Raw genomic sequence first — 21,318 nt, 5'->3', positions numbered from 1 at the left:
TGCCCGCCCTGGGCTCTGCTGCTGGCTCTAAGCGCCACGCCCCGCGCCTCCTGCCAGAGGCCACCAGGCGGAATGTGGCAAGTGGTAAAGAAAAAAGATTCGTGACCCTTGTTAAGGGACAGGCAGGCTTTATTCAAGGCGGGCCATCGCTGTGGGTGTAGGGACCACTGCAGCGGGGTCTTGCAGCTGGGGAGAGAGATTGGGCTCCAATCTGAATACAACAAGGAAAAGTGGGCATTTATACCCAAGGAGCAGGGTGGGGATCAGTGGATGGAAAATTACTAAGGAGACGTCCCAGGTGAGAGGGTTTCTGACTAAACTGACCTAACAGGATTCCTACTGAAGGCAGGCAGCGTGATCAGACATCACCTGGCATCACTGGAGGATGAGAAACCTGATCAGATACCAAGACCGATCAGTATGGAGGATGGGGGAATAATGCTGTGATGAACACAGGGGTGTATGTATCTTTTTGAATTCGTGTTTTTGTATTCTTTGGATAAATACCCAGAAGTAGGATAGTTGGATTTTACGGTAGTTCTAGTCTTAATTTTTTGAGGAGCCTCCATAGTGACTGCGCCAATTTATATTCATACCAGGAGTGTATGAGCATTGTTATTTCTTGCCTTTGTGATAACAGGCATTCTAACAGGTGTGAGGTGATATCTCATTGTGGTTTTGATTGCATTTCTCTAATAGTGATGTTGAACAATTTTTTTCATGTGCCTGTTGGCTACCTGTATGTCTTCTTGGAAAAATGTCTATTCAGGTCCTCTGCCCTTTTAAAATTTGGGTTTTTTGTTGTCGAGTTGCATGAGTTCTTTATATAGTTTGGATTTTAATCCCTTATTGAATACATGATTTGCAAATATCTTCTCCCATTTGGAAGGCTGCCTTTGCATTTTACTGATGGTTTCCTTTGCTGTGCAGAAGTTTTTTAGCTTGATGTAGTCCTCTTTGCTTATTTTTACTTTTGTTTCTCTTGCCTGAGGAGACATATGTAGAATGATGCTGCTAAGCTGGATGTCAAAGAGCACACTGCCCATTTCCTTCTAGGAGTTTTATGATCTCAGGTCTTACAGTCAAGTCTTTCATCCATTTTGAGGTGATTTTTGTGTATGGTAGAGATAGTGTTGACTGAAAAAAAGGCACCACCTAAAAGTTGAGAGTTAACGTTTTATTCAGGGACCTTACTGAGAACTCTAGCCTGAGAATCAGCCTCTCAGCTAGCTCTGAGGAACTGTTCCAAAGAGGTAAGAGAGGAGTCAGGATGTATAGGAGTTTTTGCTGAAAACAAAAATAAAAACCCATGTAGTTGAACATCAAAAGATTACTGCTAATCACACAAAAAAATCTCAAGTTAATGGTTTTAGTGCTTTTCTATATATGGGAAGATGCAAGAGTCTGGGTTCACTGAAATTATTCCTTTGATATGCATCTTAAGTATCTAGGGCCAGTATTCCTGTTTTTCTCCATCTTGAATTCCCCTTAGGATGCACCATCGGGCTGGCTGTATTGATGCGGGCAACATTCGTTGTTTACTGAAATGGCAGGCAACATTTTTTTTTGTCCACAAAGTATTTGAACATCTCTGTCATATTTTCTCCACGTTAATTGCCTCTTTTTATTTATTTATTTATTTTTTATTTTAAAAAAATTATTTATTTATTTTTTTGGCTGTGTTGGGTCTTTGTTGCTGTGCGCGGCCTTTCTCTAGTTGCGGTGAGCGGGGGGCTACTCTTCGTTGCGGTGCGCGGGCTTCTCATTGCGGTGGCTTCTCTTGTTGCGGAGCACGGGCTCTAGGCACTCGGGCTTCAGTAGTTGAGGCTCACGGGCTCTAGAGCGCAGGCTCTGTAGTTGTGGCTCACGGGCCCAGTTGCTCCGCGGCATGTGGGATCTTCCCAGACCAGGGCTCGAACCTGTGTCCCCTGCACTGGCAGGCGGATTCTTAACCGCTGCACCACCAGGGAAGCCCCACTGCCTCTTTTTTAATCATGAAATATTTGATATGATTTGCACGTGTCCCCTTCTGCCTGGCTCACGTGTGGGTATGTTATTCCCCATCCCTACTCACGACTCTCCTCATCCATGAAGCCTCAGCTTGAGTCAACATCTCCCCTGACTGCCAGGATGATTGGGTGTCCCTTCTCTGGGCTCTTGCCTCCTGAGCTCACTCCCTCCCAGAACTTGGGCGCTCCTTGAAGTGATTGGCAGTAGGCCTTCCACCTCTGCGACCAGCAGTTGGTGCAGAGCAGGCCTTCAATACATGTTTACTGAATGACAAAATGCTTTGTGCTCTTTCTAGCTGTAAGGGCTGGTCTAAAAGATGTAGTCTAGACACCCCCAAATGGGTGCCTTTCAATGGTTGAGGAGGCCGTGGGTGAGTATATTTCAAATTGAGACTGTTCTAGAAAATTCCAAATGCATAATTGCCAAATAGTAATAGAAGCAAGCTTACAGACAAAAAAAAAAAAAAAAAAGATAATTAAAAATAAAACAGAAGCAGGTGATTCATTCTGGCCTAGAGGCCTAGGAAGGCCTTGAAAGAAGAAGTGTGGGCCCTCCTCTGCAGGATAAGGGGTGGGGAAACCATTTCAAGCAGAGGTAACAGCAAAATCTCTGAGGATAGGCAGAGTCATGCAAGATAAAGAGGAAGATATTGTCATCATGGTTGTGGAGGGTCTGAGATGGCCCATTGAGGCAACTGGGAGTCGTTAAATGCTTCTGAGCACGAAAGGGACAAATCAGATTTCTGCATTAAAAGATCCCTCTGGCTGCTGAGTGGAGGCAGGACTGGGAAGGGAGAGTGGAGGCAAGGAGGCTGGCTCGGAGCCTCTGGCCTGGACCAGGCGAACACTGACAGTGGGGCCCTGATGGCTGGAGCAGAAAGGGAGTGAGAGGTTGCAAAAATGACTGCAAGGAAGAAAACGAGAAGACAGATCATTGTCTAGCACTAGGGGTGGTGGGAGGAGTTGACATTTTGCTGCTGATGACTGGTGAGATATTGGTACTACAGAGCAGGAAGGCGATTGGGGGTGGGAGGAGAGTTTGCTGTTTTTTTCCCCCAACATTTTATTATGAAAAATTTCAAACATACAGAAAAAAAAAAACCCTGTACAGTGAATATCCATATACCCACCATCTACATTCTACCACTAACACTACCAAACTTGCTTTATCACACATCTCCCCATTTCCCACCCAGCCATCTTATGTTTTCAACGCATTTCAAAGTAAGTTGCAAAGCTCTTGAGACTGCATATCATTGCCAGGAGTTCAATATTTAAGATTCTCTTCCCCCATATTGATAATCTCAGCATTTTTATATTTATAAATTATTCTCCTTTCCTCCATCTACCTGTTGATGGAGGAAAGGAGAATAACTGCTATGAACATTTGCCCACTTTAAAAAATTGGAATATAGCTATAGCAAGTGTGGGCGACAGACGCCCAGGAGAAGGCCTGCTTCTCGTACCATTATACCATCAGACCACCTGCACCAGCACCATGTTGAACTTGGAATTGCCTAGAGCAAGTTTTAGAAAACATCAAAAACAAGCTGATAGAGCCTGAGTTGTGAAATCAACTAGGAGATGAGCTCCCAGGGGAGGACAGATTCAGCCAACCACCCTCTCCCTTGTCTGGTCTGGGCAGCCCCAGGCAATAGGAGGAGGCATGGCTGTTAAGGCTGGCTCTCACGGTGAGTGGATGAAAGACCCTGCACACAGCAGGTATGCTTTCTGAACCTCATCTTCCCCATCTGTGAAATGGGGACATTGTCTGTTTCTGTCCTGTGTTCCATTGGTTCATCAAGCCATGCAGCACCAGATGGATTGAGGGACAATGAGATACTGAGAACAAAGAACATGAGGCTGCAGGACCCACAAGGCTAATTGAGCTGAATTACCAAGTCAAAGTCCTTCATACATTGTGGATTGACTTTTAAACAGGAAAGAGTTAAAACCATCTAAACTTTCATGTAAAGTACAACTTCTCATCTAAAGTAGAACCTGTGGGAAAGATTTTTTTTAAAATATTTTCTTTGTGGACAGGTGTTTTTATAAGTACAACAAAAAGTTACTAGAAAAATGCAATGAAAAAAACATGTTCAGACATAAAATTAGTCATCATATTGCCATAAATGTTTATACTCTCTCTCAGTTTCTATACCTGTCTTGTGGCAGGTGGAGAACAGTCTGTGAGGCTGCACAGGTGCCCAGATCACATTCTGAGTGAGACTGAGCCATCTTCTCAGTATTCAAAGTGGACCAGCTGCATTGGCAAACCTGGGAACTTGCTAGAAATGTAGCATCTTTGGCCCCATCCCATTCCTGCTAAACCAGAATCTGCTTTTTAACAAGACGCCCAGGTGATTTACGTGTATGTTAAAGTTTATGGTGGCACTGAGGCAGCTGGGACGCAGGAAATGTTTAGAATGAAGGAATTAACCAGTACCTCTCCCCCTCATCTCAATTTCTCACGACACAAGAGCCGATGGCATAACCTTATTATTATTATTTTTTTTTAGCAAGTAAAGCTGTGTGAGGTTATGTATTTTATTAATTCCAACTGGAAATAAGAAACATTTCAGTCAACCACGCTAGGATAAAAACTGAATTATGTTTCTATCCTCTGCATAGGAAATGGTAACACAAAATCATTGTCAAGTGAAAGAATGATGAAAAAACATACAGCCAGAAAATGTAGAAAAAATATTATAAAGGAGTGTTACACAATTAGCAAAAATGCTATGGTATTTTTACTGGCTTTAGCGACATTTGTGAGACTTTTCAGCTTTTAAAAATGTGTAATTTATTGTGGTTCCTTTCCTCATTCTAAAAAACATTCACATTCACACTCAATTTTGCATTCATAGTTTTGAGGACCCAGCTCCCAAATTCTTTGTTTCAGGCTTTATAAACCTGAATATGCCCCGCATATTTTACTGTATTTAATATGTATTCCCTGCTGTGGTCAGTGAGATTGAATTTCCTCCGTTAATTAGCCATTTATACTTCTTCTTTTGGGAATTACCTTTTTTTTCCTTTATAATTTTTCTTTTGAAGGGTTTTTGCCATTTTCTTATTAGTTTGCAAGTTCTTTGCCTGAGGATACCAACTTCTTGTCTGTTAGGTATAGCATAGCCTTATTCTTGATGAGCAGGACCAGATTTATCATTTGCAGGGCCCAGGGCAAAAATGAAAATGTGGGCTACAAGGATATATTGTACAACGCAGGGAATATAGCCAATATTTTATAATAACTGTACATGGCGTATAACCTTTAAAAATTGTGAATTACTATATTGTACACCTATAACTTATATAATATTGTACAGCAACTAGACTTCAGTTTAAAAAAAAGAAAATGTGGGCCCCTTTTAAAAAAAAATTAAAGATTTCAAGATGGTGACAACTGAGCCTGGGGTCTTTCTGAGTGTGAGGCCCTCTGTGACTGACCTCATGGGTCCCCTGCCCATAAAGCTGGCCTTGCTGGTGAGGCAAGAGAAGGCTGGGTCATTCTGGATTCATTCGTGCTTAGCCAAGGTAAGTTATGAGTTTTCTGCTTTGTTTTATTCATTACCAATCATCATAATTAAAAAGCGCCAACCCTCATCCTTTTTGAAGTTTATTTTCTTCTCAATATGCAAATAGAAATGGTTTCAATAAATGGCTGTTATTCCAGTGTAAAGAATTCTTTCCAAAATTACAAATATGTATGTGTCTATTAAAACATGAATGGAAGCTCTCTATAGGGAAAGACAACTTGTATTCGTTTATTTTATTGACAGTGTACAGATTTTCATATATTGTATTACAATACTGACTGCTAGGTTTCTTATAAAGATTTAGTTCAATATTTAGTCTAGATTTTTCTTCACAATAAGAATAAACTCATGCCAGTGTTTTGTAACCAATAATATCAATTCATTCAAATTTAATGACAGTTTTATTAAACTAAGGATCTCATATCACAGAGCATTCACAGTGCAGGAGGTCACAGTTATTGAAAAAATAAATAGCAGGATAAAGATATTTATTATGTACAACTTTTCAACTGACTGCTCCTGCTTCACCTGTTAGAGAAGATGAACAAAGATGGCAGCGTTCAGCCTAGCATGCCGGAATTGTCTCATGGGGACTCAAGTGATGTGTCACAGCCTCAGAAGTTTTTGGTTTTGGTTGTTTCTAAGCGGGTTCTTTCTGGGCACGAAAGCCCTCTGGTTCTATTTACCTGCTATTTGCTGGGTCCCAGAAAGATCCCATGGCCCTGTGGAAACAGTGCCCAGTCTGCCTCTGGGCACCTGGGCTGTGCCAGGCCTCCCCTGCCCTTCCCTTGGCAGCTCCTGCGTCTGCACGTGGGCCTGGCCCCATCTGGCTGGCAGCGCTCTTTCCTCTCTAGGTAATCAAGGCTGCCTTTGTATTTAGACACCCAGCAACTGGCAACAGCTGGACAGCAGACATATACAAAGGGCACTCTACCAGGGAGCGTGTGCTCTGAATTAGACACCCAGTCTCCCAGGCCAGCAGACCCCTACGAGGCTCCCCTAGAGCTGGCCACAGAGGCTCAGCCACAGCTCTGGCCACTGGGCCCCCAAATAGCCTAGGTCCAGTCACGTGGAGGAAGTGCCAGAAAGCGTTCTATAGCTCAGAAGGGCACCTCTGGAGGTGAGGCCAGAAAAAACCCTCCAGAACATCTGATTTGGAAAAACAGAGCTGCCTGGCTCACATCCCAGCCATTTTCAGTGGGAGGAAAGGCCTCGCTCCTTGCGTTGAATGGGGACTTCGTGTCCATCCGGATACTCCCAAGTACCTGGGAACTTCTGGAGGTGGGAACAGGGAGGGCTCCGTCGTCTGGGATCCTCCTCTATGCACAAAGGCCGATCAGACCAAACCATGAGACTAGAAACCAAAAGCTGTACAGACTTTTTCTCGATAGTTAAAAAAACATGTTTTCCAGTGGTGGGGTGGCGAGCGTACATACTTTCTCCAGGATTAAGGGCTTTATTGGCTTCTACTGTGGATAAGTCCCAACCAACGTGTTGCATAAAAAGCAACTGTCTGAATTCCGGCAACTGGGGGAATAGGTGTGGACATGCCCACGTGTATCATAGGGCTTTTAACCAAGAAGCAACCCATCCCAGGCCCATAAATCTAACGATGGAAAAGCCACACAAGCAAGGGCTTGACTTTCACATGGGTACAGTGGGCATTTCTAACTGTCAGAGCCACCTCCCATGGCCCTGGTTCTGTATCAGGGTGTTCAGGAAGCAGATGTTTTCCCAGACTAGAAGAGGAAATGTTCTCAACCCCCGCTACAAAGTGTGCGGAGGATACGCCACCTTGATGACCGGACACTGGCACCGTAAGAGGTGATGGAAAGCCTTAGAAGCACGCAGGTAAAAGATGACACCAAGCACGCCCCTGGCCCCCAGCAGTGTGTGAGGATTTAGCAGAGACCAAGGGAACCGGGGAGCCATTTGTCATGGAAAAGTTAGAAGTTTTAAAAATCCCCATAAAATAATCAAAGCTCTAATACAACCCAGCTGGCTTCCCTGTTGTGATGGAAAAAATAGCTCCTCCTGGGTGGCAGGATGGGAGAAAAGCACTTCTTCTCCCGATTTCATGCAGGTACCATTTCCTTGAGATTGGGTAGCGTGTGACTTTGGATACTGACCTCATTGGCTAAGAGGTTTGAAGTTAAGCACATACTAAGCTAGTGTCCCAATTTAGTTTTCCCTATTAAGAAGCAAATGCAACAGCCTTTAAAAAATCTGTACCATTGCGGGACTTCCCTGGTGGCGCAGTGGTTAAGAATCCACCTGCCAATGCAGGGGGTACGGGTTCGATCCCTGGTCCAGGAAGATTCCACGTGCCGTGGAGCGACTAAGCCCGCGAGCCACAACTACTGAGCCCATGAGCCACGACTACTGAAGCCCACGCGCCTGAGCCCATGCTCTGCAACAAGAGAAGCCACCACAATGAGAAGCCTGCACACTGCAACGAAGACCCAACGCAGCCAAAAATACTGTTGTGGACTATGCCCTTGGGGGAACAGGTCTTGGCAGCAAGGCAAAGGGGCCCTACACGAGCCAGGTAACAAAATCTGCGTCCCACCTGTGTCTTGCCTTGTAGGATGGGCCCGGGCAAAGACCCTCTTGTTCTACCACCCACATGACAGACACAGTGGGGGAGACTGACCCAGTGCTGGAGGGGCCCCTTCTGTAAGCTTCCAGAAGGCCCTGCAAGCATCTTCGCACTTGAGGGGCTCGTGTGACCAGCTGCAGAGAGTAAGGGCTCACAGCTGGTGGGGTGCCCAGACGCTCTGGGTGAATCCACACAGAAAGGGCAGGGGCCAGGGGCAGCACATAGGGTCCAGGGATGGATGGGGGATGATGGACTTCCTGCCACCCAAGAGCTGCCCAGAGAGCGTTTTCAAAAATTTCTGGAAGTTTCTATGAGCACCACGTGGTGACGAAGCTGCTGAGCTGTGGCCCATCTCAGGGGCCCTCGGCGCATCTGCTAACTGCCCCAAGAAGAGGAAGACTCACACAGAAATGATGTTCAGAGGGCATTAGAGGGACGTGGGAATATTTAAATCACAGGACTCGGGAACAATCTCCTGAAGATTTTCACCCTAACAGGCAAGTTCTTTGTTTATTCAAGCAACAAGCATTTGCTGAGAGCCTGTCACATACCTGTACAACCATCTTTTCCCCGCCAGGGGAGGAACAGGGCTTACCAGAGAAGGAAAGGGCGGCGTGTGAGAGAGGCCAACCCCAGCCCTAAGGGCCCACTCAGCATCAGGGCGGGCGGGGGGGCCACGAGCTCACAGGGCAGCGCCAGCCCGAGCTGGAGGCTCTCTGCTTCTCTCCTGCCCTGCTCCAGACCTTGACCCCGCTAGCCCATTTCACAGCTGGGAAAGGAGGCAAGGAAGTGACCCTCTCCCAGTCCATCTCGATTCTGTCCACACCCACCTTAAGGAGAGGGAGGGGCCCTAGGGCTCAGGGAGGGGAAACGCCCGGAGGAAAGAAGGCTGTCAGCCAAGGAGGCTGCCCATACCTTTCCTGGATTCCCAGCTTGTTTGTGGAGTCCAGTGTTCCCTGAGGGCTGGGCTCCTGCTGATGCCAAGAGGCTTGCAAATCCTCGTTAAAACAGAAGAGGGGGCAGTTTCTTCCCTTGAGACCTAGACCCTGGGCAGCCCAGCAGGGGTCTTTGGTCAGGGTCTGCAGGGCTGCCCTAGAGTGGTGGGCGCGCCCATCTGGTTTCAGCTGGCTCCCCGAGGGTTATGCCTTTTCAGCTGCTTGGGTCTGTAAAGGCAGAAGATTGACGGGGAGAAGCAAGAAACAGCCCTAATAGGCGGCGTGAGGGCTTGGGGAGCAGGTAATGAACAGGTGAAAACTCACAAGGTCGGTGCACATGGAAGACAAACACTGAGGCCAGCAGCTGTGGGTTACAGGAAGGATGGGGGTGGGATGCCCCTGACCTGCCCTTAACAGCAGTCTCTCACTGCAGCTGACCCAGAACCTTCCTCCAGGGCTAGGTTCTCAAGACACTGCACACCTTCCCCCCTGACTATGCTTGGGCTGGCGAAGGTAAATTCCGAACCAGAAATGGACAGGAGCCACCTGCTCCTGCTTTTATAGACGTTTTCTGAGTGCAGTGGTTCATTTTCTGCCCCCAATTCGAAGAGCTAAGTTTATTTTTCAAATTGCCTATTTTTGTAGCAGAGTAACTTTACCTTCTGCTAACTAGCTTCGGGAATAAAATAAAGGAAGTAATCCAGTGCAGTGACGAAAGCAGTATTTTCAAATGAAGGCCTAATTAATCAAGCAATTCTTTAAACTTGAGATGGAAAAATATCTAGTTAAAAAAGAGAATTCTGCACCTACAGTGTATATACAGTTTCCTAGATACAATAAATGCATAGATCCTTTAAGGAAGTTACATTGGCACATGAAAGTCATAAGAGAATTAGCCAGGAGAACTGCTCTACATGCTAGAAACATTATTTTTTGTCTCAAACCACAACTGCAGCATATTTATAATCTCAAACGGGTTCTGCTGAGGAAGAGGTGGGTGATTAGGATGTGTTCTCTGAAAGCTACACAAGGAGTCAAAGAACTGAACACCAGCAGGGATGTCATCAGGGACCATGTGGCCCGTGCCTTGTGGTGGTTAAAAATATTTTTTGGTCTTTATTGGAAAATAATAGGGACACAGGATGGAGATAAATGTTAGGATGTGAGCTGGAGCACCCAGATGTCAATTAGAAACTTGATGAAGTTTTGACTCAAACAGTAAGGACCAACCAACCCCGAGGACAAGGACATAGCCACACTCGCCCCACCAAGGATGGCCACACTCTGGACTGGCTCAGCCGGGTGGCGATCTGGAGCTTGGTCCCTGTTCTGCTACTTACTAGCCATTGACCTAGAGTCACCTGACCTCTCCAAGACTAAATTTCCTGTTAAACGGGGACAGTAATCCCTACTTACGTCACAGGGCAGTTTTGAGACTCCAAACAGAGACAGACGCAGTTTGAAACCTGGATGACTCTGTTAGATGGAGAAGACCAGGCTGCTATTTTACGAGGGCACAGAGCGGTCCTGAGGGCTCTGAAACCCTCTGCATCGAGACATTTATACTGATGAACCAACGGGCTCCCTGGCCTCCCACTCAGCTAATTTCTTAGGAAACTCGCCCTTCTCCTCAACCAGAAGACCACTGAGTATCTAAGTAGAGAAACGAAAAGAGAAGTCTTAACTTGGTGTAGCTACTAACACTGATGAGGATCCAGAAGAGAAGCCTGGTGATGGAGTTGTCGTGTCTTAGGCCCGCGCTAAGGGAATTTTAGGGACACAAGCTTGAACACGTCCTCCTTCTGAAATTCAGGAGGCCCCAAAGAGCACAGCCACAAATTCCACTGCGGGTCACAACCTTTGTGTCTGAGGAAAGAATAAGCTATTGGATTTACACTCATCACCCATGACCGATTACTGGTGAATCACCAAAAGCCTCTTTTCCTCACACCATCATGGGGCATTCCCATACAGTCCTCTGTGCAAAATAGCCCAATATTAAAAGTGCATCAAATCTGATAGACTTTTGCAATAGAAACATTAAAAAAATAAAAAAAGAACACCTCTATATAAAATGAATTGTGCTTTCTTTTTAGAAACCAGGAATGGTTTGTGTTCGTAAATCTTTTTAATATATATTTGAGAGCTATGAAGCAGTCGAAATTGTTTAATATGTTTCTATCTATTTTTGAATCAACCTCCCATCTTTGGCCTTTCCTGTGAAGCAAACTAAGGTTCAACAACCTTAGCTCTAAAAAATTCCAAGTTACGGTTTTCATACTCGCCTCCAGCTCAGCAGAGAGCAATTGGTGGTTTTTCAGGAAATCTCTCTTCTTATCAGTAACCATTACTTCTGGCACACGCATTCCAGTTCAGCAGGCTATGAAATTTGTTGGGCATATAAACAATTGGGCCTTTGAACGGGGTGGTTTTGAGAGCAGAGCATTAACAAAGAATGACAAACCCAAACTGACAGCGCGCGTCCCATGCCACAGGAGGTCTGGAATGAATGGCTGTAAACTACCATCTCCACCGTGTCTCTGAGTTAGCACCCGTTTAGATGTTAGTCTTCCGCTCTTTTCTATGTTCCAAACCAAACATCTTAGCGTCAATGCAACACGATATACATAGGATTTGTTTTCCATAAGCGTTACCTTTTTGGTCCCCATCAAGGTTCTTTGTATGGAATGATATTTCTCAAGTATGAAGATGTATAGCTAACATTTTACTTTTAATGTTTCATTGCTCATTCTCTGAATGCATCAATGAAAGTGATAAGAATATTCACTCGTTTTCTCTCTTCTGCTGTGAACAACTGTTTCCTTTCTTCCAATTTTTTCAGAAAAAGGGTTGGGGTGTTTGCCGTCACAGCCCCAAACTCCCAACAAGTGGAGCCTTGCTCCCTCCAAACCGTAAGTGCCTCCAGCAGGATTCAGAGGCTCTTAGTAGCACACGCTGCCCAAGGAACTCTCTGGCCCAGAGGGGACCCTTCAGAACAACACTCCTAGTTTGCATTGCCACAGGAGACCCTGTGTTCACCGCCCGCCTCATTTCCAAGGCCGCAGTGCGACAGAAGGACAACCAGCACACAGAAGTCCTTGTGATCCAAGCGTCCAAAAGAGGAGACACGTGCCACGTCCCTATGGCTGGTGGCTCAGAGGGCTGTGAAGCTGCTCAAACAGCGGCCCCTGAATCTTGCCTTTTGTGGGGCAGAACTCCGAGGAGGAGGACGATGACCAGCAGCCTGGCCCGTGACCATACAAAGACCACGATGGCTCTTCCTTCCCGTGGATGAAAGAACAGACGGTGGCTGCCGGTGCAGGAGAGACTCGTGGTGGGGGAGGGGAGGAGAAGGAGGACGCCAGCGCCGGAGTGTCCAGAAGAGCTCCCGGGCTGGGGGCAGTGGCTCCGCTTTAATCGTCTTCTCGGCACATCGGCAAGTTGACAAAGGTAAAGACGTTAAACTCTATCATTATGGAGACGCACAAGAAGATGGCGTAGAGAACCAGCACGTAGACCCCCAGCTTCCGGTCCAGCCTCCATTTGTTCAGATGGATGCCGAGGACCTGGAAGGAGAGAGGGTGAGTGTTGGGCTTGGGGGCAGAGAAATGCTACAAAAGGTACCTTTATTGGAAAACTACACACGAACGATGAACCCCAGAACTTTCTGCAAAAGGTGGGCAAGAGCGGAGGGGTGCTGCCGGTAGATCCTTGGTTGGATCAGAATGAGGCCTGCAGGCTTTACGCTTGTCTAATGAAAGGGTGCAGACTCCAGGCACACACAGCAGCTGGCCTCAGGGCACCGGCTTTGCCGGGGCACGTACACCACTTCCTGGGGATGCACATGCCCTCCCGGGCCTTCTTTAGTGACAACCAGGGACTTTCACTGCGTCCTCCCTTTGCTTCAGAACTTGGCATCCTCAGCCTTCTTTAGCAAAACTTGCAAGGCTCCCGCTGGCCCACGTCTGGCAAACTTCTGCTTGGACTACCTCTTTCTATTTGTGGGGTGTGTGTGTGTGTGTGTGTGTGTGTGTGTGTGTGTTTGGGAGATGGGGTTGGAGCACATCCTCTTTCTATGTTCTTTCCAGACTTGCCCACCTGTCCTTTTACAACCTTCTTTCTTATCCCTGAATTGAGGCCTCCTAAGGGTTGGATCAGAGTTACCTCATCAGAGCAATGCCATGGGTCCTTAGAGACAGACCAGTGTGGGTTCAAATCCCAGCTTTGTCATTTCCTATCCCTGTGACCTTGGGAAAGTTACTTAACCCTTGAGCCTTGATTACTTCTGCAAAGTAGAATATGATCAGGTGCTTGTAAGGATGGAATAAAGTAAGCAGAGCTAGAGTTAGCACAGTTTGGGGCATGTGGAGTGAGGAGACCTCAGTATCACGGTGTGCCAGCCCCAAGACCTGACCATCAGGCCCCCATGTCAGCTCAGATGGGCTGGGGGAGGACTTGTCTCCTACTGGCACTAGTGAGAGGAGAGAGACCGGGCAGCAAGAAGAGAGGTAACGTAACTCACTTCCTCTAGGGACTTCTTAGTGGCTCAGGGAAAAGTGCAGTGTTTGGTGCCAACATTCGTGGCAGAAACTGTTTCTGGGGGTATCTGTGAATTTATATGTTTTTACTGCTTTACCCCTTACTGCCAAGGGGAAGGGGCAGGGGATTCAGAGACTGTGCACAATCAGAGGAAATGATGTATGTGTGAGGCTTCTATTTTGGAATTGTAAAAACTCACGGTGAGAGCAACGGAGCCCAGAAGCAACACCACGGAGTAGACCAGACCCCGGCTGTTGATCTTCACCTGGAAAAACAAACACACATGCCCTGAACCTCTGGGCTGTTCAGGCCCCCATCCGTTCTGGGAGCCCAGTGTGCTCGGGCTTATTCCCTCCCTTATCTGGAAGCCACAGGTGGGTGTTCACGGTGAGCATGTGGCCATGGATTGAGGTCTCTGCTCATCTAAGGATATGCACTAGGAGGGGACAGGTGTGCCAGTGGGCAGAGACACGGGGCCAAAGCACCCGTGAGTGCAGGGCAAACACGGGCTGCCTTCTGCAGGCACTGCCCAGGCTGCTCGGGACGCCTTTGCACAAAGTGGCTGCCAGTGTGCCAAGGAGAAGGGGGCAGTGCATCCCCTGCAGCCCTTGGCTGGCACAGGGCCAACACCACTATCACTCCCTGTAAAGCACATGTGCCTGGCGTCATCTCACTAAGGAAGCGAGACGAACTTACCGTGGATCCATAATTAATAACCATGGTCTGCAGCCCCCATGGTACGCCGAGTCCCACGAGGATGTCAAACACGTTGCTTCCTATGGTGTTAGAGACCGCCATGTCACCAAGGCCTGGAGGGAACAATCGACATGTCATTCATTAAGAGCAGGTCGCTGGAAACCCCTGTTCCTTCCCATAACTGTTCCATCGGGGTTATTCCTTAGAAAGGAATTCCTTCCTCATGGACGCCACATTTCTAAAACCTTTTAATGAGGACTAAGATCCACTCCCTTCATGAAGTCTTACATGTGAGGCCTGTAATGGGTTGAATTGTGACCCCCCAAGATTCATATGTTGGGGTCCTAACCCCCAATACCTCAGAATGTGACCTTATCCGGAGACAGGGTCTTTCCGGGGTAATCAAGTTAAAATGAGGTCCTTAGGGTGGATCCTAATCCAATATGACTGGTGTTTTCATTAAAAGGGGATGTTAGGGCACAGGCACGCACACAGGGAGCGCTCCATCGGAACATGAAGGCAGCCGTCTGCAAGCCAAGGAGAGAGGCCTGGAACAGACAGAAAGCACCAACTCTTCTAACACCTTGATCTTGGACTTCTAACCTCCAAGACTGTGGGACAGTCAGCTTCTGTTTTCCCGTCTCCCAGTTTGTGGTAGTTACGGCTGACTTAGGAAACTAATCCAGAGCCCTTCATTATTCCTCCTGCCAGGGGTGTCAGCCGGTGTTTTGGGAGGCCCCACTATGTGCTTCTTATTTAAGCCTCCCAGGTGCTCTGGGAGGGAAGGGGCCTCATCCTCAATGTATACTTGTGACCCAGGTGATGGCACCACGACCTTGACCCAGATGACAGGGCATCAGGTTTTATGCCTGGGTGGTCTCCCAAGAGTGAACTCTTTCCCCCCAACCAGACTAGAAGCATCTTAGAGGTGAGGGACTCTGTCACCATCTTCCCTCTCCCGCCCCACTGTCCAGTCTCATGCCAGCCACACAGTCTTAGGAACTTAATGACTTGAGAGGTATCAAAAGTTAGTAAACAAACTTTCACAAATAAGACTCATGCGGGCTGAAACCTGTCTTCACCTGGCCCCTTAGCCTTTAATCGACACGACTGTCATAATCTGGCCACAAACAAACGTCCGTGGAATGAACAAGCCTGAAACACACATGCCTGTGCCCATAAAATTGCCTTGGTCGCTGAGAAGCTCGCAGAGACTCAGAAGAGCATCCGGACGACTGCCTCACCTCCATCTGACCTCCTGCCCCCCTAGTATAGCCAGCCCACGTCCTCCCGCCTTGTTGCTGTCATCCGCTGACCTCCAGGACACAATGCCTCCCTCAAGGGCCTCACAGCTCCCTCTCTGCCTGCCTGGGCACTGATCTGAGTGCCTTCAAAATCTCGGCAGCTGAGTCCTATTGAGGGGTGGTACCTCTGGGAAACCCGCCTTCCAGTCTCCCAGGATTTTGTGAAACAGGAACGAGCAGCAACTGTTTTGGACCAGCTAGTTGCCCCTGGTGAGGAGGCAGGCACTAGCCGGATGGGTCAGGAGGCACAAAGATGCCCAGGTTTGGGAGAAGAGAGAGGAGAGTTTCTCAGGTTTGACTGCCTGCTCTGCGCAGGCTCTGCCCTCTGAGGAATCTTATGGCAGCACTTCTCAAACTTCAAGAGCACACGACTCACTGGGGGTCCTAAAAAGCAGACTCCGGGGGCCTCTCTGGCGGTGCAGTGGTTAAGAATCCGCCTGCCAGTGCAGGGGACACGGTTCGAGCCCTGGTCCGGGAAGATCCCACATGCCGCGAGCAACTAAGTCCGTGCGCCACAACTACTGAGCCTGCACTCTAGAGCCCGCGAGCCACAAGTACTGAAGCCCGCGAGCCACAACTACTGAAGCCCGCGCACCTAGAGCCCGGGCTCCGCAACAAGAGAAGTCATCGCAATGAGAAGCCCGCGCACCGCAATGAAGAGTAGCCCCCCTCGCCGCAACTAAAAGAAAGCCCGTGCGCAGCAACGAGGACCCAACGCAGCCAAAATTAAAATAAATAAATTTAAATTAAAAAAAATAAAGTTATAAAAATTATTTTAAAAAAAAAAGCAGACTCTGACTCAGTGGGGCTGGGACGGGGCCTGAGAGTCTGCATTTCTCTCAAGCCGATGCTGCCGGCCTGGACCACGCTCTCAGCTGCGAGCCTTCAGGGAGCCCAGGATGCAGAGCCTCTGTGTTAGAGCTCACCGCACGGCTCCTGCCTTGTGTGATGGACTCCGAACAGAGGTTTCTGTGTCCTCCGCCATAAAGAATCTGTCCAGGCTTTAACCTGGTCTGCTGGACCCTCTGCCAATCACGTCAGCATCACCCTCACGACAACTCTACACTCCCGCCCCCGCCTCACCCCTCCTGTTTCTGCGTTCTGCATCTCACAGGAGCCACTCTGAGATGATGTCCCCACTTGTCCTTGTTCCTACAGAGCCCCTTTGACCTCATTGGGACCCTCCCCTCCAAGCCCTGAATCTTCTAGTATCATGACCCCCACCCCCTGACCCACTAGCTTGGACTCCAAGGCCAGCTGTTTAAATGGCACATTCTTTTGCCTCCTTGACCTTCCACTGTGCCCACCCAGCCAACCCCAGCTCTGGATGAACTTGTGATCTCTCATCTGTGTGCTGTTGGAGCTGGTAGGACTTCAAATTCATGCCGGAATCCCACCCAAATTCATGCCACTGAACATCGGCCAGGCCCTAGGCGCTCATCGGCTTTCCTTTTACTCATTGTACTGGGTTGAAGAGTGCCCCGCCCTCATGCCCACCCGAAACCTGTGAATGTAACCTTATTTTCAAATAAAGTCTTTGCAGATGGGATCCAATTAAAATGAGGTCATAATGAATTACGGTGGGACCTAAACCAATGACTGGTGTCCTTATAAGAAGCAGGAAGTTTGGACAAACACACACAGAGGGAATGATACCACATGAAGACACAGGCAGAGACTGGACGGATGCAGCCACAAGCCAAGGATTCCTGGCAACCACCTGAAGCTGGGAGAGAACACCTTGATTTTGGACTTGATTTTGGACTTCTAGCCTCCAGAACTGTGAGAGAATCCATTTCTGTTGTTTTAAGCCACCCAGTTGGGGTACTTTTGTTACGACAGCCCTGGGAAATGAATACACTCACCTCAAAGGTCACTCAATTCAATTCCAAACCCTTCAGCCGCTGTCCCCAGCTGTCCCCGTCCTCCACAAGGCTCCAGCCTACTGCCAAACATACTCCCACCCTTCCCTTCCCCTCAATTCGTGTTTTCTCAGGACTGACTGACCAACTAATCAACCCTTTCTTTTATCTTGAAGAAATAAAACTTTTTCATTCTTTCCAAACCAACTTTCTCTCTGGACACTGCTCTCCTCTCCTGTCTCCTCTGAGATTCCACTCTATTATTTGCCCATCCTGCCCCCCATACTTTCAAATTTCCATCTACAGAGGAAGATCTGTGGAGGTCCGGGCTTGGATGCTGTCTCACTGGTAGAAAGGGAGCGGTAAAGGAAGGCTGGCTCTTTACAGCTCTTTTGTTCTGCCATCAAAGAGCACACTGGTATTCCTCACCTTGCTTACCCCATGGCACTTAGCTCCCAAGAAAAACCGCCAAGCAAACCGTAACATTACATAAGGTCTAGAATTCTGAAGGAGAATTGGAAAATAGTTGGAGATACAGGATATCCCCGCTTGGCTTTCCCGGGATCAGAACATTTCTCATTACTATTGCATTTGCTATAAAAAGTCTGGGCTCCAGCTCTGCTCAATCTCACATTGGTGGTGCCGGAACAAGTTCATCTTTTTTTTTTTTTTTTTTCCTTTGGCCATGTGGCGCAGCTTGTGGGATCTCAGTTCCAGCAGTGAAAGCCTGGAACCCTAACCACTAGGCCACCGGGGAACTCCCAGAACAAGTCCCTTTTTATACAACTCCACACAAATGCTTCTAGAGGTCTGGAGGAGTTGATCTTGGTAGTATTCTCTCCATGGATGGAATCTAATACATGATGCTTTCCAGTTGTCACAGTTTCCTTCATAGCAGGACGTAATGACTGCCAGTCATGGGGGCCACGAACCGTAACTGGGGCTGGGGGTAGGGGCCCGCGTGGTGACGCTGACTGCTGTCAGGGCTGAGGCGTGATCCATACCTTGTCTCGTCACAATTAAGCTGGCCATGCAGTCTGGAACGCTTGTGCCTGCTGCAAGGAAAGTAATGCCCATGATGACATCAGGGATTCCAAGGGTGTATCCAATAATAGTCACCTGCAGAAGAGTCGGGGGAAATATCAACTCACAGAGGAGCACCCCTGGAAAATGTGCTGATATCTGAGTGTTTTTAACTTATACACAGTACTGCTGTATCCAACAGAAAAAATCTGGAATACGGTTTTATTTTAAAACCATCTTTTGCATGTTCTTTTTTCCAGATTACGTAATACGTGTTTACTGTTTTAAAAAGTTTAGAAAATAAAGTAAAATGAAAGTAAAAATCACCTACCATTTCTCAAGACCCTCAGACAACCACTATTAACACTTTGCATCAGCCCATGAGTCTCAAATTTGAACATGTAGGAAATTCTCTGGTGAGCTGGTGAAAATAAGATTTCCAGGTCCCACTCCAAGAGTTTCTGATTCAGGAGGTCTGGGGTGAAGCCCAGGAATCTGCATTCCTAACAAGTTCCCAGGTGGTTGGGACCCTGAGGCTGCTGGTCTGGGAATCACATTTGAAAACCCCTGCTTTAGCATATACCTTGACCTTCTTTTTGGTGTGTGTATTAGACAAAAAATAAAATCAGATTATAGCACCGACCTATATTTTGCAGCTATTTATTACACGTAATAATACATTGTGAATATCTTTCCAACTCAAATACTCATCTATAACATTATTTTAAACTGATGCATGGATTCCATTGCATGGCTTTAAAGTTTTCACCGATCCGTCACTGGTGAATATGGAAGTGGTTTCTGTTTTTGCTCTTACAATATCACTGTATGGTAACAAGTAACATTTAATGAGCACCTACTGTGTACCAGGTCCTCTCCAGGTGTTTTACTTTCACAATCTCAGGTACTCTTTATTATTCACCACCCACTGGTGCGAGAGGCACTGTTATTATGCCCAGGGAAATGAGGATCAGAGAGGTTAAGCTACAATGCGCGTGGGCATGAAGCCTGTGAGCAGGAGAGCAGGGACCCCAGGCCAAGTCTTTCCAACTCTGAAGGCTGCGCTCCAACCTCGCCGTCATGCTGTCTTGTGTGAACTTCTCTGGGATCTCATCTTACTATAGCCTCAGGATAAGTTCCAAGAAATAGAACTGTTGGATCCAAGGATACGCAAGCTTTTAAGGATCTTGAGGCATGGTCACGTAGTCCTCTAATAAATGCCTGACACTTGGGAGGTGGCTGGGCCCTGAGCAGCAGCCAGATGGAAAGCCCTAGAAAGTACTTGGACAACCCCATTCAAAACGCCCATTAGTCCTGGCTCACCTCCCCATCTAGAAAACGGGAACAGTGGCATTTCTTAGGGTTGTTCGCATCTTGGCTGATGGCTCCAATCCCAGCAAATGGTTGGGTGACTTAGGATAAGCTGGCTTGCTTCTCTGAGCCTCAGCTCCCTCATCTGTAAAATGGACTTTTAAATGAGGATTAAGTGAGAAAATATGAGGTGACAGTGCCTGGTCTGTGCAAGACATTCATAGATGTATGTTTCCTTTCTCTTTCAATCACTCGTCTTGCAATCTATGGGGGCGGAGAAAATTAGGGTGATTAGACCCAGATGAAGTGTGCTTTCTCAGGGCAAAGCTCAGCCCTGGAATGTAGTCAGAGCTCATGGACTAAAATACTATCCCTCCTCGGGCAAAGCTTTGCAGATGGGTTTGAAGATGCTCTACCCTCAAAACATAGCGCTCAGCTCAGCATCACCAGGCGCGGAGCAGAGCACACACGGACTGGCCTGCCCGGGGCTGTGAAAGAAGAGAGACACTGAGGACACCAAAACCACACAGCTGATCGACCCATCAATGCTTAACCCATGCTGGCCATGAAGGAGGTCTCCGCAAGCCCGGCCAGGCTGTGGTTGACATGTTTTTAATGGGTGATGCCAGATGTCATACATATAGGAGACTGGGTTATTCTGGCAATACTGGGGATGCTTCCATTTTTTTTTTTTTCCTTAAATTACTGAACTACATGGCTAAGAAGCCGGAGGCTGGAAGGACAGAAGGAAGGTTTTGTGTGTGTGCACACACTCTCCAAGTGTTCAGGACCAGAGATGCTACGTGAGTGTGGCTTTGCCTTGGACTCTAGCCCTGGGCTCTCTGAGCCCTCCTGATGCTTGGGCTTCAGAAAGGGAGGCAGAGGCGAGTCCAGAGCTGGGCTGACCATCTGCCTGACCTTGTGGAAGTCATGCCTCCTCTTTGGTTTTCACTTCCCCAGTTGGGCAAAGGTGCTGGACAGGATGACCCACTTTGGAGGTCTCTCCCTTTTGACACTGACACTCAAGAATCGTTTTCTGCAAAGCGCTGGGGGTGAGAGATGTGAAGGGTGGCTGGGGTAAGGTGTGGGCAGGTGAGACGTCACTGCTCCCTGGCGCCCCCATCAGGACATGAGGAAAGTAAGAGCATGGCCCCCAGGCAGGCACATCTTTCTTCAGTAGAAATCAGGTTAATGTGGCACTGTTGTCTTTACCATTTTCTACTGTGGAGGCCATTCAATCACCTCAAACTGAGGCTAGCTGAAGTTTAAAACCGCAGGCAAGAGTGCCCCAGCAAGGTGGTTCCTGTATCTCCCGCCAAGCCACTGCCAAGAGTCTGCTTTAAGAAGTGACAGTGGGGTTTGTAAGTCAAGGTCGAGGGGTTGGGAGTGTTATTAAATGTCCTGCCTCACTGTTAATGAGTAGAACTGATTTCATAATACTGTTGTTTTCATTAATTAGAGAAGAAACAAATTTCAAACATTCATTAATTTGATCTTCCCT

The 21,318-nt window shown here is 47.6% G+C and overlaps 1 protein-coding gene across 2 annotated transcripts in view; it reads right to left on the bottom strand.

Annotated features, from left to right (window-relative positions):
- Nucleotides 1-12,495: 12,495 nt before the first annotated feature.
- SLC24A4 (solute carrier family 24 member 4) overlaps nt 12,496-21,318 on the bottom strand; it is a 163,374-nt gene continuing 154,551 nt past the window's right edge. For both annotated transcript variants that reach the window (XM_061182820.1, XM_061182821.1), the window contains exons 14-17: nt 18,488-18,602; nt 14,318-14,430; nt 13,821-13,886; nt 12,496-12,648 (exon numbers count right to left, since the gene is read on the bottom strand). In XM_061182820.1, the coding sequence (XP_061038803.1) occupies nt 12,496-12,648; nt 13,821-13,886; nt 14,318-14,430; nt 18,488-18,602 (447 nt within the window). The remainder of the gene's footprint in view (nt 12,649-13,820; nt 13,887-14,317; nt 14,431-18,487; nt 18,603-21,318) is intronic.

Source organism: Eubalaena glacialis, chromosome 2, assembly GCF_028564815.1.
Source record: "Eubalaena glacialis isolate mEubGla1 chromosome 2, mEubGla1.1.hap2.+ XY, whole genome shotgun sequence".
NCBI lineage: Eukaryota > Metazoa > Chordata > Mammalia > Artiodactyla > Balaenidae > Eubalaena > Eubalaena glacialis.
The sequence above is the reverse complement of the archived record's forward strand: the minus strand, read 5'-3'. Positions and strand labels throughout refer to the sequence as shown.